Here is a 12,923-nt window from a genome sequence, read left to right on the forward strand (position 1 = left end):
AGCCTGGAGCCTACTTCAGATTCTGTGTCTCCTTCGCTCTCTGCCCCTCCCCCGCTCATACTCATCTCTCTCTCTCTCAAAATAAAAATAAACATTAGAAAAACAAGATAAAATAAGGGGATAAAGGATCATAATGAATAAGGGATAAGGGAATGAACAAACAAACGAAGGGTCAAAACAAGCCCAAACTCCTGAAACTGGCACCAAGATCCTCCCATATTTTCCCCCAAATCTCCTTCACAAGCTGTGCCCCAGTCAAATGATACGATTTTCTGTCCTTCGTGTATTTCCATAGCTGTCACTGAACCCTTCCTACGGTACTTACCACTTCTCGCCTTACTTTCTTGTTATCAACTTGACACTGCTTTGTCCTGGCCTACTAGGACAGCCCTGATTTATCCATGTTGTCCTGGCATTACTATAATAGCATCTTCTTTCACTCTCAGAGCTTTCCAATTTAGATAATATGATCACTCTATCTAAATATCACTCATATTTGTTTCCCTCACATAGCAGATATTAACAATTTTACTTTAGCTAAAATCGTATTTTAAAAATCAAATTAATCTCAGGCTGTGTAAGCTGAAAACAGGGACTTAGCAGATCATACCTCGTAACGTTGACCTAAATTACCAATCCTGGCTAGGATACCAGTCACGTCCACAAAGCAAGAGCAATTAATTTCAACTGGCAACCTCTATGCTTTCTGCCATTATTACGGAGATCTCGATATGCAGCCAGATTAAAGAGAATACTGTACCACCGTGGTGTAAGTTACATCATTTGGGGAGAAGATGTACAGTGTGATACAGCACTGGACACAGGAGTCAGAAATCCAAACCAAGTCTTGCCTTGGTCTGGCCATTACTGGCCATGTATACTTATAATGTCCTTTAAACCAAGGTTTGGCAAACTTAACTAAAAATAGAGTGAATACAATCTATCCGCTCCCTCCTTCCCTGTGATGAGGAGAAGAACAATCATATATTTGAAAATAATAGAAAATCATATAACGTACCATGTGAACACAAGATGGTATTAATGTCAAATAAGAAGTTCATTTATCGCCAAAATGTAGGGGAAAAAAGTGGTAAAAGTGATAAATATACCTTGATGAAACTTTAGTCCCCAATATTTCCTCAGGCTACCAAATTCACTTAAATTGGCCGGGACAACTTTCAGGATCGTAAACCACTTGACAATGAACCTTTTACAGGCCTGGCTTTAAAAGCACGTCTCCCTCACTATAAAACTGATGGTCTCCGTACCTCCCTGGTTGCAGCCCCAGCCAGCTGTACACCCACAGAGCGGGAGCGGGACCCCGGCTCCGCGGCCCACGTAAAGGTCACAGCCAGTCTTAAAAGGCTGAAAGGACACGAGTCCGTGTGTCTCTACAGCACACTATTCCCAAGGAAACTCAATTCACAAACTTTCAACACTAGAAGACGGCAAGAGTTACCTGCGAGCCCTCCAGTTGCAGCAGATATTCCAAAATGTCCTTGAGGAGGGATAACCATATTATCCACTTTGGCGCAAAATTCATAATCATTTTTATCTGGTGTGAAGCCATTATTGACCATCACCTAAAAAGAGAGACTACAGCTATAGCTTTTATAACAGGCATTGTAAAATGAATGTCAAATAGTCAATGTGTGACTGACTGTCTTATATTTGGTCTAATAACCAACTGTCAAAAAGCTACCAGTTTTCTCTCACTACTAAAAAGGGTCATCTGCTGTCCATTAACTAACCTCACTTACTTGGAATCATTATACAAGACACTTCACTCTATTCTAACTCTACTATGTGTCAAAGGTTTAAAGAGAAATATTTGGTAACATTCCACGAAAAACTTACTGAAATAGAAGACTTAGGGAAGCATGACTACTTTCTTCAAACGGTTCGTACAGAAGAGGGATCAGACTGACTCTGAAACCCCAGTGACAGAGCTAAAACAAATAGGAGGAATTTACAATTTTTACTACAGCTGGTTGAGAATTAAATAGATTCACTTAGCAAGTCGTGAGCTTCTCTTCATTAAACTGGGGAGAATTAAATAGATTCACTTAGCAAGTCGTGAGCTTCTCTTCATTAAACTGTCACCAGAAGTGACAGAAGTTGTGACAAACACAAGTTCTGACAAAAAGGCAGAAAATGAAAAAACTAAAAGGACACCTAAGTTTCTATTTTGCAGAATGTATTTTTTTAAGTTTATTTTTTTTGAAAGAGAGAGAGAATAAATGCAAGTGGGGGCGGGGCAGAGAGAGAGAGAGAGAGAGAGAGAGAGAGAGAGAGACAATCCCCAGCAGGCTCCAAGCTGACAATCCTCAGCACAGAGCCCAACATGAGGCTTGAACCCACACACTGTGAGATCATGACCTGAGCTGAAATCAAGAGTTGGACACTTAACCAACTGAGTCACTCAGACGTCCCTGTGCAGAAGCTATTTTGGAAGTAATAACCCAAAATGTCTTCAAAGAATCTTGGAATCCCAAGAAAGCGAAGAACCCAGCTGACACACAGATACTGATCTCCTGATCCCAATCAAGCAGTGGCCGAGCCTTTCACTCCCAGCAACCCAACGTAAGAGGGGCTGAGAGCGGGAGGAGGAGGAAGAGAGATGTCGTACTAGCATGGGGCACTTCTATTATTACTGCCAGAGGCCAGCATCACTTGTGACAGTGAAGATTTAGTTACACAGGTAAAATGTTAGAGTGTTCTGCCCACATTTTTTAGCAAGAAAGGAAGACACTTGTCAATATTAACGGCAAATCCTATAACATATAGAATGGAAACGTCAACTCCTACCAATTTTTCAAAACCACCTGCCGTCTATAGTTGACTAATAGTAATATTCTGTTCCCCCCGATCAGTAACGCTATTTCAGTTTCCACCATTTGCAAACAGTGCTCCTCTACAGTGTTTTAAATCGGAATCAAGACCCGGTAAGACATTTGTCTTTGAGAGATAAAGAAAACAAAGGTGTTAGTTAATCACATTCTAGTTCTAATCCTAAAAACTTTCAACTCTTCAATATTTTTTCCTTGAACCTCAACAACCTGAAAATCCACTAGGGGTCTTTATTGTCTAGTACTATTTCTTAAAAAAAAAAAAAGGACAGAGAGAATAATAAACTCATCGTACTATGAGTTTGGAGGAACGTCAGGTCTGTGACTATACAGGTACTATTCATATGCTTTATTCATCTTACAGTTTCAACCCACTGTTAACTACTACACTAGCCGTACTTAGTTTTCAATTGGCAACAATCGTGCCTCGGATAAACCTCGTCGGCTACGGTACTGCCGCTGCACAAATCTGTACTTGTTTTGACTATGTTCCTCCACTAACAACATTTCTTGCTCCCCTTACTGTTTTTCCCTCTGAAGTTCAAACAAGTGGGACAAGATAAATGGATAAGTACCAATTCAATAAACATCCCCTGAGTTACTAAAAGGAGCAAAATATGAGGGACTATAAAGAATACAGGGCATAATGTCGGTACTGGCAAATTTACAATCATATTGATGAGAAAAAAGACATACAGACCACAGTTGACTAGTAATTCAAGACAACATACTTTAAAGGCCACATATGCACTAGAAAAAAAAAACAACCAGAGTTTTGGGGAGAAAGATCATTATCTTTATTATTTATTATCATTTATTATCATATATTTATCATTATTATTATTATCTTTATCATTACCTGATAATGATGGAACAGGGATGTGACCTAGTGTGTTCAAGGAGCATGACTCTGCCACATAGAGAGAAGAGGGAGTGCATTACAGGAAGAGAGAAGAGACTGAGCAAACATAAAGGCTAGGACCGTTCAATCAGTCACGTGCCTTGCCAAGTCTCTCTCAGATGTATTCTTCACAGCACTCGCTCTACAGACATTCACGGATGTTAGGTGAACAAGTAATTCTGAAGAACGTAGAGTTTATTCACAGTTTGTTTCAAGACTTCCTAGAATGTGCTTTAATGAGCTAATATGCACAGTCGTGCCCGATCTCTTCTGAATGTGGAACTCTCTCGGGAGGACGTTTTGTAGGACGATTTGGGGTACTGTCGGTGGGGTTCGGTGCACTGTGTCTGTGGGCAGCCCCCCGGGGCAATCTGTGAACTAAAGTGTGGGTCTGCCCCCCCCACCCCCCCAAGGTTGGTGGCTGGGTTGTACCACATGAAGGTGAGCACGACTTACTGATGACCCTAATGAAACTGTACCGGATGTGTAACAATTACAGTGGAACTCAGGTCCAAGTCCATCGTGACAGACCGGACACCTCATCTGCTCTGAGATCTCTAAACTAGTCTGGAATTTAAGACTGAGCCAATACAAAGTTCTCCAAAGAACAGCCTGTGCAAGCCTAGCTCATGATTTAGGAGAAAGCAAAATTTAAGCCGGATTTTTTTCTTTATTTACAAGTATGCTATAACCAGGTATTGATGACACCTTTATCAAGCAAAGTTCACACGATATTAGTAATCATGGAACTGTTAACTAGATATGTCCACTTTAAATAGTACCCTGGACTCAATGTGTCTACAGCTAAACTCTCACCACCCCTCTGTCTTCCACTCCTCACTCAAACACAAACAAGGTGCTGCTTCTCGGCTTAGTTGTACAACTGGCCAGAAATCCGGGAACTAGCTTTGACTCCCCAGAGCCTCCCACCCCCAAGCAAACTAGCAAACTAGCAAACCCGCTCTGTGCGGTCTCTCCCTCCTAATCGCTTCCCCTCTCTTCTTCCCTCTCCCTCAGTTCAGACCACAAGCGGAGTCTTACAGCTAAGAGAGCACTCGGTTCATATCACAGTTGTGTTACTTACTGGGTATGACTCTAAGTTACTTAAAATTTCCCATATTCGATTGCCGCGTGTATGAGATGGGGATACCTACCCCACAGGGTTGCCGGAAAGAATAAGTGGGAAACTGCATAGAAAGGACCGAGCACAGGGAGTGGCCCCTAAGAGTCGGAGTCTCTTTTCACAGATACCATTAGAAGAACACAGCCGCCTAAGTCATCTTCCCAAACTGCAAATCTAATCATTTCACTTTCCTGCTTAGAACTTGAAACAGTTGCCTACAGGACAAACCACCTGAGGCCTACAAGACGGGCCACCGCCGCCATTGCGACCCCACTTCCCACAGTCTCCTCTATCCTCCAGCCAAATTACGTGCCTTTCCCAAATCTTTCAAGAGTCCCTGTGCCTGTTTTCTCTGCCTGGTATATGCACCCCATTGAGGAAATTTCTATTTCCCCTTCCGGGTGCAGCTCAACTCTGAGCAACTATTCCTGACCCTCCCCGCTCCCACCTGGCAGTTTGGAAGATTCTATGCCCTTGATTACTTAATGGCATGCGTGTTGCAGCACGTGTCACATAGTGTAAGCAATGTTACAGAAGTGTCTCCACTCCACTAGACTAAATGCTCTTTGGAGAAAATGACCTTTATCTTACTCGTATTTCTATCTTGCTGGCTTGTGTATGTATACGATGTGTGAGACACAGTAAGTCGGATGCTTAAGCATATGCTGACGGCAAACCCACTGGCAAGGTTTTACAACACGTCGCCACTTACACCGAACTTTGAAGCCACTTCCGCCCTCTCACAGTGACTCTGAGTGTATAAACGATATCCAAATTTACATGCCTTTGATTTCTACCAAAGATTCAACCTGAAAGGTCACGCTGGAATACTGTCCGTTCGATTATCTCCAAGTGCATGCTACGTACCGTCAGTGTTTTCTGGTAATATGTGATCTTTGCCCGGACAGGATAGGGTTTATTACGAAAGTCCCTCTGGCAACTCGCTAAAGCTTGACTGGCGCCATCACTACAGTATGAAGAAAAGGAAAACAGACAAAAAACGTAACAAAGCTTCCCGGTACTTAAAAACTCACTATTTAAAATGACCAACGTCCAGAGAGCTAAAACAACAGTAAGTTATGACAAAGTCTTGGGATACTTGAAGTTATTTATTCAGAAGACACAAAGTTAAGGCACGAGTTTTTTTCCCGTGATTCCTGTTGGAACCATGGAGAGCGTCAGAAGCCAGTGCTCCCATGTGCTGACCCTAAGAGGAAAGTTACCCCTCCCACGCGAGACTAGAGCCACGGTCCTTTACGGCCCAATCGAATACGTGTGGAGCTTTCAAAACTGCCGATTCCTAGACCCGCCCCCCCCAAGTGAACTGAAGCAGACTCACAAGGAGTGGCCTTGGCACCCTCTACTTTAAATAGCTCCACGGGTGGTCATGATGAACCAGGAGGATTAAAAATCACTAAGGTAGGAAACAGTAAAAAAACAGTGCAGATAAGTTAATTTTTCTTATAGTTTACTGACTGGCTCAAAGGTAATTCCTCCCACAACAAACATGTAAAAATAAAAAATGTCCATACCTAATTCATACACAGCATAAATATACTAAACACAAGTTTTGTAGCCTGCTGAGAATCTTTAAATACAGCAACATGAAGGATGAATAAGGTGGCATAAATTGCTTGGCCACTAGTCTGGTCAACACTTTGAACTTTATTTTCGAAAGATAAAGATGAAAGAAACATGACTAATGGCATTACTGAGAACCAGGAACCTTTTACAAACCTTTCAACGTATTACATAACTTTAGGTTAAATAAAACAACACATTTTTATGTTTGAAATCTGAGGTGGTCCATAGAATGAACTTTAAAACAGGACCAAATTAAAATAAGACCTTTCCACCAAGTTACAAAATATATCAAGAAAAGGAACAATCTTATTTCATCCGGAAAATATTCAGTCTATGGCCATACCACCCTGAACGCACCCGATCTCGGAAGCTAAGCAGGGTCGGGCCTGGTTAGTACTTGGATGGAAAATGTTCAGATTTGAAACCGTATATTTTCCAAGGTTTTCAAAAAGAAGCTGAAATCAAATAATATATAAAGCACACACTTACTTTTGATGGTCATAATGGATTTGTCCGTTGTTGCCTATGATTACTATAGCAGGATTATTTTTCTAAAAACAAAAAGAACACATTTGTTTTAAAGAATCCTTAGGTCGAAGAATGCTAGATCATTCTAGAAGTGCTATAAGGCCTCTTACATCTCTAAAAATTCTAGGGCTCAAAATGTTAAAATAATTAATAGGAAAGATTTCTACATATTTAGAAAAATGTTAGTAAACTCTTCTAATCATTCAAAAACAGAGTCACCGAACACTTCAAGAAAGACTGATGATGTGCCCTGTGTGAATAATCAACTACAACACAGATGTGAGGAACCACTGTGAGCGTGGGAGAAGTGTGGGACCCAAGGGAGCTTACTAGCCAGAGGACCAACACACCTCAGCGTTCAAGAAGTTATTAAAGTTCTCCTTTAAAAGTGCTAATAATGACTTCTGACAATCAGCAGAGAAACTACCAGCTGAAACAAAGATCATCAATCTTAAGGCGGCTAACACATAAGTTAATGTTTCCAATTCACAAGTAGACTTTGCTCTTACTGTTTTAGGCTCTCCTAAGGACAGCATCAGGGAAATTGATCAAAAAGTGAAGTGACTAACATATGAGAAAGTATTAACATGGAAAAGTATTAATATGTGAGCTAGTAGTAGTAATGCACATGGGTATTTTCATGAAAATAGACTGTGACAGTCTTCTAAACACTATTGGTTTCGCTGCCTATGTCTAAATGATCCATGCTTATCCATCAAAATTACTAAGCATACACAGGGGGCTGGGGAGGGAGGTCATTGCAAAGTTCTCAGAGTCAGAGCTCCATTATGACCTCCAGCTGATGTACAACAAATCATGAACTCATAGCTTTAAATTTCTAAACTCCTGGCTACATAAAGACTAATCATCATAATTTAAAATATAGTTTGGAGAGTTCTCTACTACTAACCTGACAAAAGTGTTAAATAAACTAATTCCTCACAGCCTAACTTTGTTAGCAGGTACACTCAAGCAGGTAACAGTCCTGACAACAAGCATACCTTTCCGTCGTTGTCAAAAGAATCGAAAAATATTCCAACACCATTCCACATATCAGCTGATCCAAACACAGGACCCTCCAAGCCTTGATTTTCTGTATACCAAACTGCCTGTAAATATAAATAACAGGAGGCATTTAGAGGCTAGTGGTCTGTGCATTGATACACATTTTAGATGTTAAATTCTCATACCAGGCCATCAGCTCCAATTCGACCTCTTCCAGTCACTCGAAATGTCACCTCAACTTCCCAGTTTTCAAAGGCTGCTTTTGTCTTTGTCCACACTGATCCTCTTTGGCTTTTTAAAGAGGGTGCTATTCGAATTTGATCTGAACTTGGAATAGCATCTAAAACAAAAATCAGGGAAGGAAAGCTTTAAGTTATAATTAGGTAAAACTCAATGAACCATCACCAAACTGTTCCATATACCTATAGAGATCGAATTTTAACGCAGTAAGCTGTACAAAAATTTTGTTAGGAAAAAAATTACACATTGACAGCTTCAACTTTAAAATTTTAGATGCTTCTAACAGCTCCCTTGCCATCTTTTGAACAGTGACATACCTCTGGAAAGAGAAAGACAGACAGACAGACAGACAGACAGAAAGAAAGACAGACAGACAGAAAGAAAGAAAGAAAGAAAGAAAGAAAGAAAGAAAGAAAGAAAAAGGATGGAAGGAAGAAAGAAAGGTTAAAGCTGCAACCATACACTAAAAATTCAAGGGGCAGGAGGGAAGAAATTATGGCTTAAAAAGCAAACCTACTATTTGATTCCCATAATATTCTTTTCCAAGTACCTCAAAAACTTGCATACTTTTTTTTTTTTAACTGCGAAGGATTTTACCAATTTACAAATGTAGGAAGCTCAAACGGTGTGAAAGGAACATACTACTAGGAATCAAGACTTATTCCTAGTCTCAGTTCCGCTGTGTGACTTTGAGCAAATAATTCTCTTACTGTCTTGGGTTCACCATATGTTCACCTGTAAAATGAAGGGGCTGGGCTCAATCACTTCCAGAAACACCCCAAAAGTTATATGCAAAATTCTGTGCATATATACATTCTTCTAGGGAGAGGGTCAATTGAATTTCAAGGCAATGAACAGTTTTTTAGCAACAGCAGATTCTCAAAGAGAATTGTGATCCCCAAAACAGTGGTCTGCATCTCCAAGCTAGGCTCAAGTCCCAGCTGCACCACTTGCTAGCTATTTGTACGAAAGTTACTCCATTTCTCTAACAACCTCACGGGCACAGAAGTATTTCAATAAAGGTTAGCTAGTCCTGTTACTAGAACTAGATATTATGAAAGCACCTATCGGGCCTAAGTTCAAACAATTCTAACACACCCTCCTAGATATTAACCAGTTCTGACATCCATGCTTGGAAATACCTGTATTATGTCTTTACAGCTAGGAGAAAGTGACAAAAAGACAAGTCGAGATGTTTTAGTAAGATCAGTAACTATCTGTCACCATGACTTTCAAATGCTTAAAAGGGTGAGGCAGACATCATGGAAAGAGTACTGGACACAGTATCAGAAGACCTTGATTTGTGTTCTATTCTACTGACACTAGCTATGTAACCTTTTCCAAGAACCTTAACCTTTCTGAACAGTTTTTTTTCATCTATAAAGCAGCTAACACCTGCCTTGCTTACAAATGATCAAATCAGAGAATGAAGGGGAAAGAGCTCTGAGACCTAGCTACAAAGGGTTACAAGTTGTTGTGATCATTTTTGTGCCCTTATGAACCCAGGATGTGTGCTAACAGTACAAAAGGACATTAGAGTTAAGAAAAGAAACACTGTCGATTTGGCCTTCATTTGGGGATGAAGGTAATGGGCCATGCTTAAACTAAATCTTAAATTTCTCTATTTGAAAAAAACTGCTTTAAATAATGGCTCTCCGGGTAAGGAAAAAAATGATCAATGGAGTTAAGAAGACAGTGAGACTGTAAAAATTACAGTGATAATGAAAGCAAGAAGTATTCACAGCAGGGATTCCTTGAGTCAGTATGTAGAAAAATCATGACTAAAATATTAATTCCCTTATTTCACATTCAGTCTAGTCATCAACTTTAATTCACCCAGGTACTCTCTAGGACATTTTTGCAGCAGACAAGTTTGGTTGAGCACAGACTGTAGAGAAAGTCAAGGTAACTAATTTGAGTAGTTGGTTAACATTCCCAATTGGCTGATGTATGTGGTGTTAGGTGGCAAAGACAGAACAAGCAGGCAAGGGACAGATGCAGAAGTGAAAAAGTGGGAACAAATCCATCACCACTACTGAAAACTTTATCGTTCCAAAACAAAAACAAAAACTCCAAAAACCCGTGTTTGGCGCATCCGCATCATCTTTACATATTAGGACCGATATCACCTTGATTAACAAAAGCCCAGCAATATACCCTTGATGAGTGGGCACACAGTGAATACCTGCTGAGTAACAAATACTCAGCACTCCACTCCAAATACTTAATGACTTGGTCATTAAGTCAAATTGAAATTGTATACCTTTGAGTTTATACATTAATTTCAGTGAAACGGCTCTTACTAACAGTGTTTCCAATTCAGTCATTACTTTCTAGAAATGGGATATTTTCTTTCAAGCACTGGACAATCTAACACAAAGCATACAAACACCTTCTATAAATAATTGTTTCATGACACATAAAGATGGAACTCAAACTGCCAGACTTTTCACCCCGTATCAAGGCATCTGCCACTTGGTTCAAAGGGTACATCTGATGGTCACCGAACAGAGCTTACAGCATGCCAAGTGTTATGGCTGGTTCCTTAGTCAGCAGTGACACATCAGCACTAGAAAGTACAGATTCGTTTTCTTCCACACATGTCAATGTGTAGCAAGGCTCTCTTATCTACCAACAGTGACAAACACACAGAGTGAATAAAACTCGGAGCACAGATTACTTTCAATTTTCAAAAAAACTAAAAATATCTTTTAAAAGGCTGCATCTGTTATTCTCCAGTGTCAAGTGCAGAAACAATACGAAAAAAAAAAATCCCTGTTACTAAAGGGACGAGCGTGACTCTTCCTACATAATACGACAGAAAAGCTCAAAGACCACACCAAGTCACTATGAGGCAAATTCAAGGTATTCCAGTAAAATAACAATGTTCTCAGACGTAAAAAAAAAAAAAAGACTCAAAAACTACTCTAAAACTAACGTATGCCATCTCCGGAGGCGTCAGTAGGTACTGGGTACAACCTGGAGCATTCACCATTGCTGACACCGGAGAAAAGACAGCAGGGGAGGCCCAGGAGAAGCGGGAAAGGAGGGAGGGAAGCTGCCTGAACAGGTCTCAGGTTGGGATGGCCGGGGGTGGGGCTGCGGGACGTTCCCGGCGAGACGTGGCATCAGGGTGAAACGCGATGCTTAGAAGAGAGTTGGAGTGCCTGCAAGTGTAGGAAAGTAACAAAACACCTCTACCCCGAACGGAAAGAACGGACGACATCACGGAAAAGAGGACAGGAGGACGAGGGGTGGCAGAATGGGGTTGGGGGGAGCCGTAGGGGGCAGGCGAAGCGAACCCTGCGGACCAGAGCCGACCTGCAGGAGGGGCTGCTGAGAAGGGTCCACCGCGCCAGTGGAGTGCAGCGGGGAGAGGGTGAAGAGGAGGAGACGCAAGGCGAGGAGGGGACCCTGGCCGCCCGCCCTCTTTCCCGGCTTACTCCCCGCGTGGGCCCAGAAGGGCACTGTCCCGTCGCTTTGCACCAGGTGCGGCCCCTTGAAGCTGTATTTGTACTCGAAACGGCGGTGTGGCGGTGCGGCTGCGGTGCCCGCGGCACCAGCGGCCGCGGGGTCGCCTCCCATGCCGTCGCCCCCGGCGAAACGACTAAGCGACAGCAGCAGGGCGCAGAAAAGAGACCGAACTCTGGCCTGGGGACCCCTATGCCTGGATCCCGCCATCTTGGATTCTGGGAAGCGGAGGCCGGCGGGAGGAGGAGGGGCGCGGGAGCTACGGACGGCCAACAGGGCGCTCGCTGATTGGCGGAGCCCGAGGGACCCCGAGGGCAAGGGTGAGCCCCGCCCCCGGCCTCCGCCAGCCCGGCGGCCGCAGGACTCGGGGCATCTGTGGGCGGGGCCCCGCGGGAGGGGGCGGGGCCTGGAGGCGGCGCTGTCTACGCGCCCCGCCCGTCCTCTCCCGGGCGGGAAAGGGTCTCCTACATTCCCTTCCCAGGCGACGGGGAGCGTTGGGGGAGCACCGCACACGCTTCCCCGCAAGAAGCTTTCTCCTGCCTCCTAACACACGTTGGAGGTGGAATTCGCGAGCCCTAACGCCTGTGGACTCCCCACATCTGTCTTCCCTGCTACAATAAACCGTTCCAGTACTAGAAAAAAGTCTTTTTTCTTTCTTTTTGATGTGATACCAATTGTTGAGTAGCTGGTTTTCATTAGGTGGACTTTGCAGAAACAAGTCTTTCCAGAAACAAGGCATAGGTACCAATATGACGGTCCCAGCTCGCTGAGCTCCATCAGCCTGTGTTAGGGCCATGAATATTAACCTAGGGAGTTTGGATATTGCCATTGAAAGTAGGAAGTGTCTGTAATGGCCTTAAAGGAGAAAAAACGGGCAGGTTCTTGTTGAAAGAGAACACCTAGACGAGAGGTGACTAGTGTCTGGAGTGAAACGTGAGTGGGACAATAGAAACAAGAAGCAAGGGAGAGAACTTGACAGCGAATAACTTCAAAACCTAAGACTACGGGTTTCTCCCCTGATCCCACCTCAACAGGCCCTCCACCTTGTATTTCTTTAGGTTTGGCTTTCAGTTGAGGTAATGATAGCCTGGCTGGATATTACTAAATACCTGCACACTATCCGTTCCTCCTTCTGTCCTGATGAACACACCATTTTGTTGAGGGTGGCAATATATCCAGCTGAAATACTCATTTCTCCAGCCTGCAGGGCATCTAATGAAAG

General features: G+C 42.7%; 1 protein-coding gene and 1 non-coding gene across 4 annotated transcripts in view; both read right to left on the reverse strand.

Annotated features, from left to right (window-relative positions):
- Positions 1-11,951, reverse strand: part of LMAN1 (lectin, mannose binding 1) — a 33,868-nt gene extending 21,917 nt beyond the window's left edge. For 2 of the 3 annotated variants that reach the window (XM_047827999.1, XM_047827998.1), the window contains exons 1-6: positions 11,674-11,950; positions 8,176-8,330; positions 7,987-8,094; positions 6,947-7,008; positions 5,741-5,840; positions 1,460-1,583 (exon numbers count right to left, since the gene is read on the reverse strand). In XM_047827999.1, the coding sequence (XP_047683955.1) occupies positions 1,460-1,583; positions 5,741-5,840; positions 6,947-7,008; positions 7,987-8,094; positions 8,176-8,330; positions 11,674-11,911 (787 nt within the window). In that variant the 5' untranslated portion in view covers positions 11,912-11,950. Of the gene's footprint in view, positions 1-1,459; positions 1,584-5,740; positions 5,841-6,946; positions 7,009-7,986; positions 8,095-8,175; positions 8,331-11,673 lie in introns of all 3 variants that reach the window. The other variant, XM_047828000.1, reaches the window with a different exon arrangement.
- Positions 3,177-3,320, reverse strand: LOC125149775 (U4 spliceosomal RNA). The gene has a single exon (XR_007146059.1). It is a non-coding gene; the product is annotated as a U4 spliceosomal RNA (small nuclear RNA).
- Positions 11,952-12,923: the final 972 nt, after the last annotated feature.

This window comes from Prionailurus viverrinus, chromosome D3, assembly GCF_022837055.1.
Source record: "Prionailurus viverrinus isolate Anna chromosome D3, UM_Priviv_1.0, whole genome shotgun sequence".
NCBI lineage: Eukaryota > Metazoa > Chordata > Mammalia > Carnivora > Felidae > Prionailurus > Prionailurus viverrinus.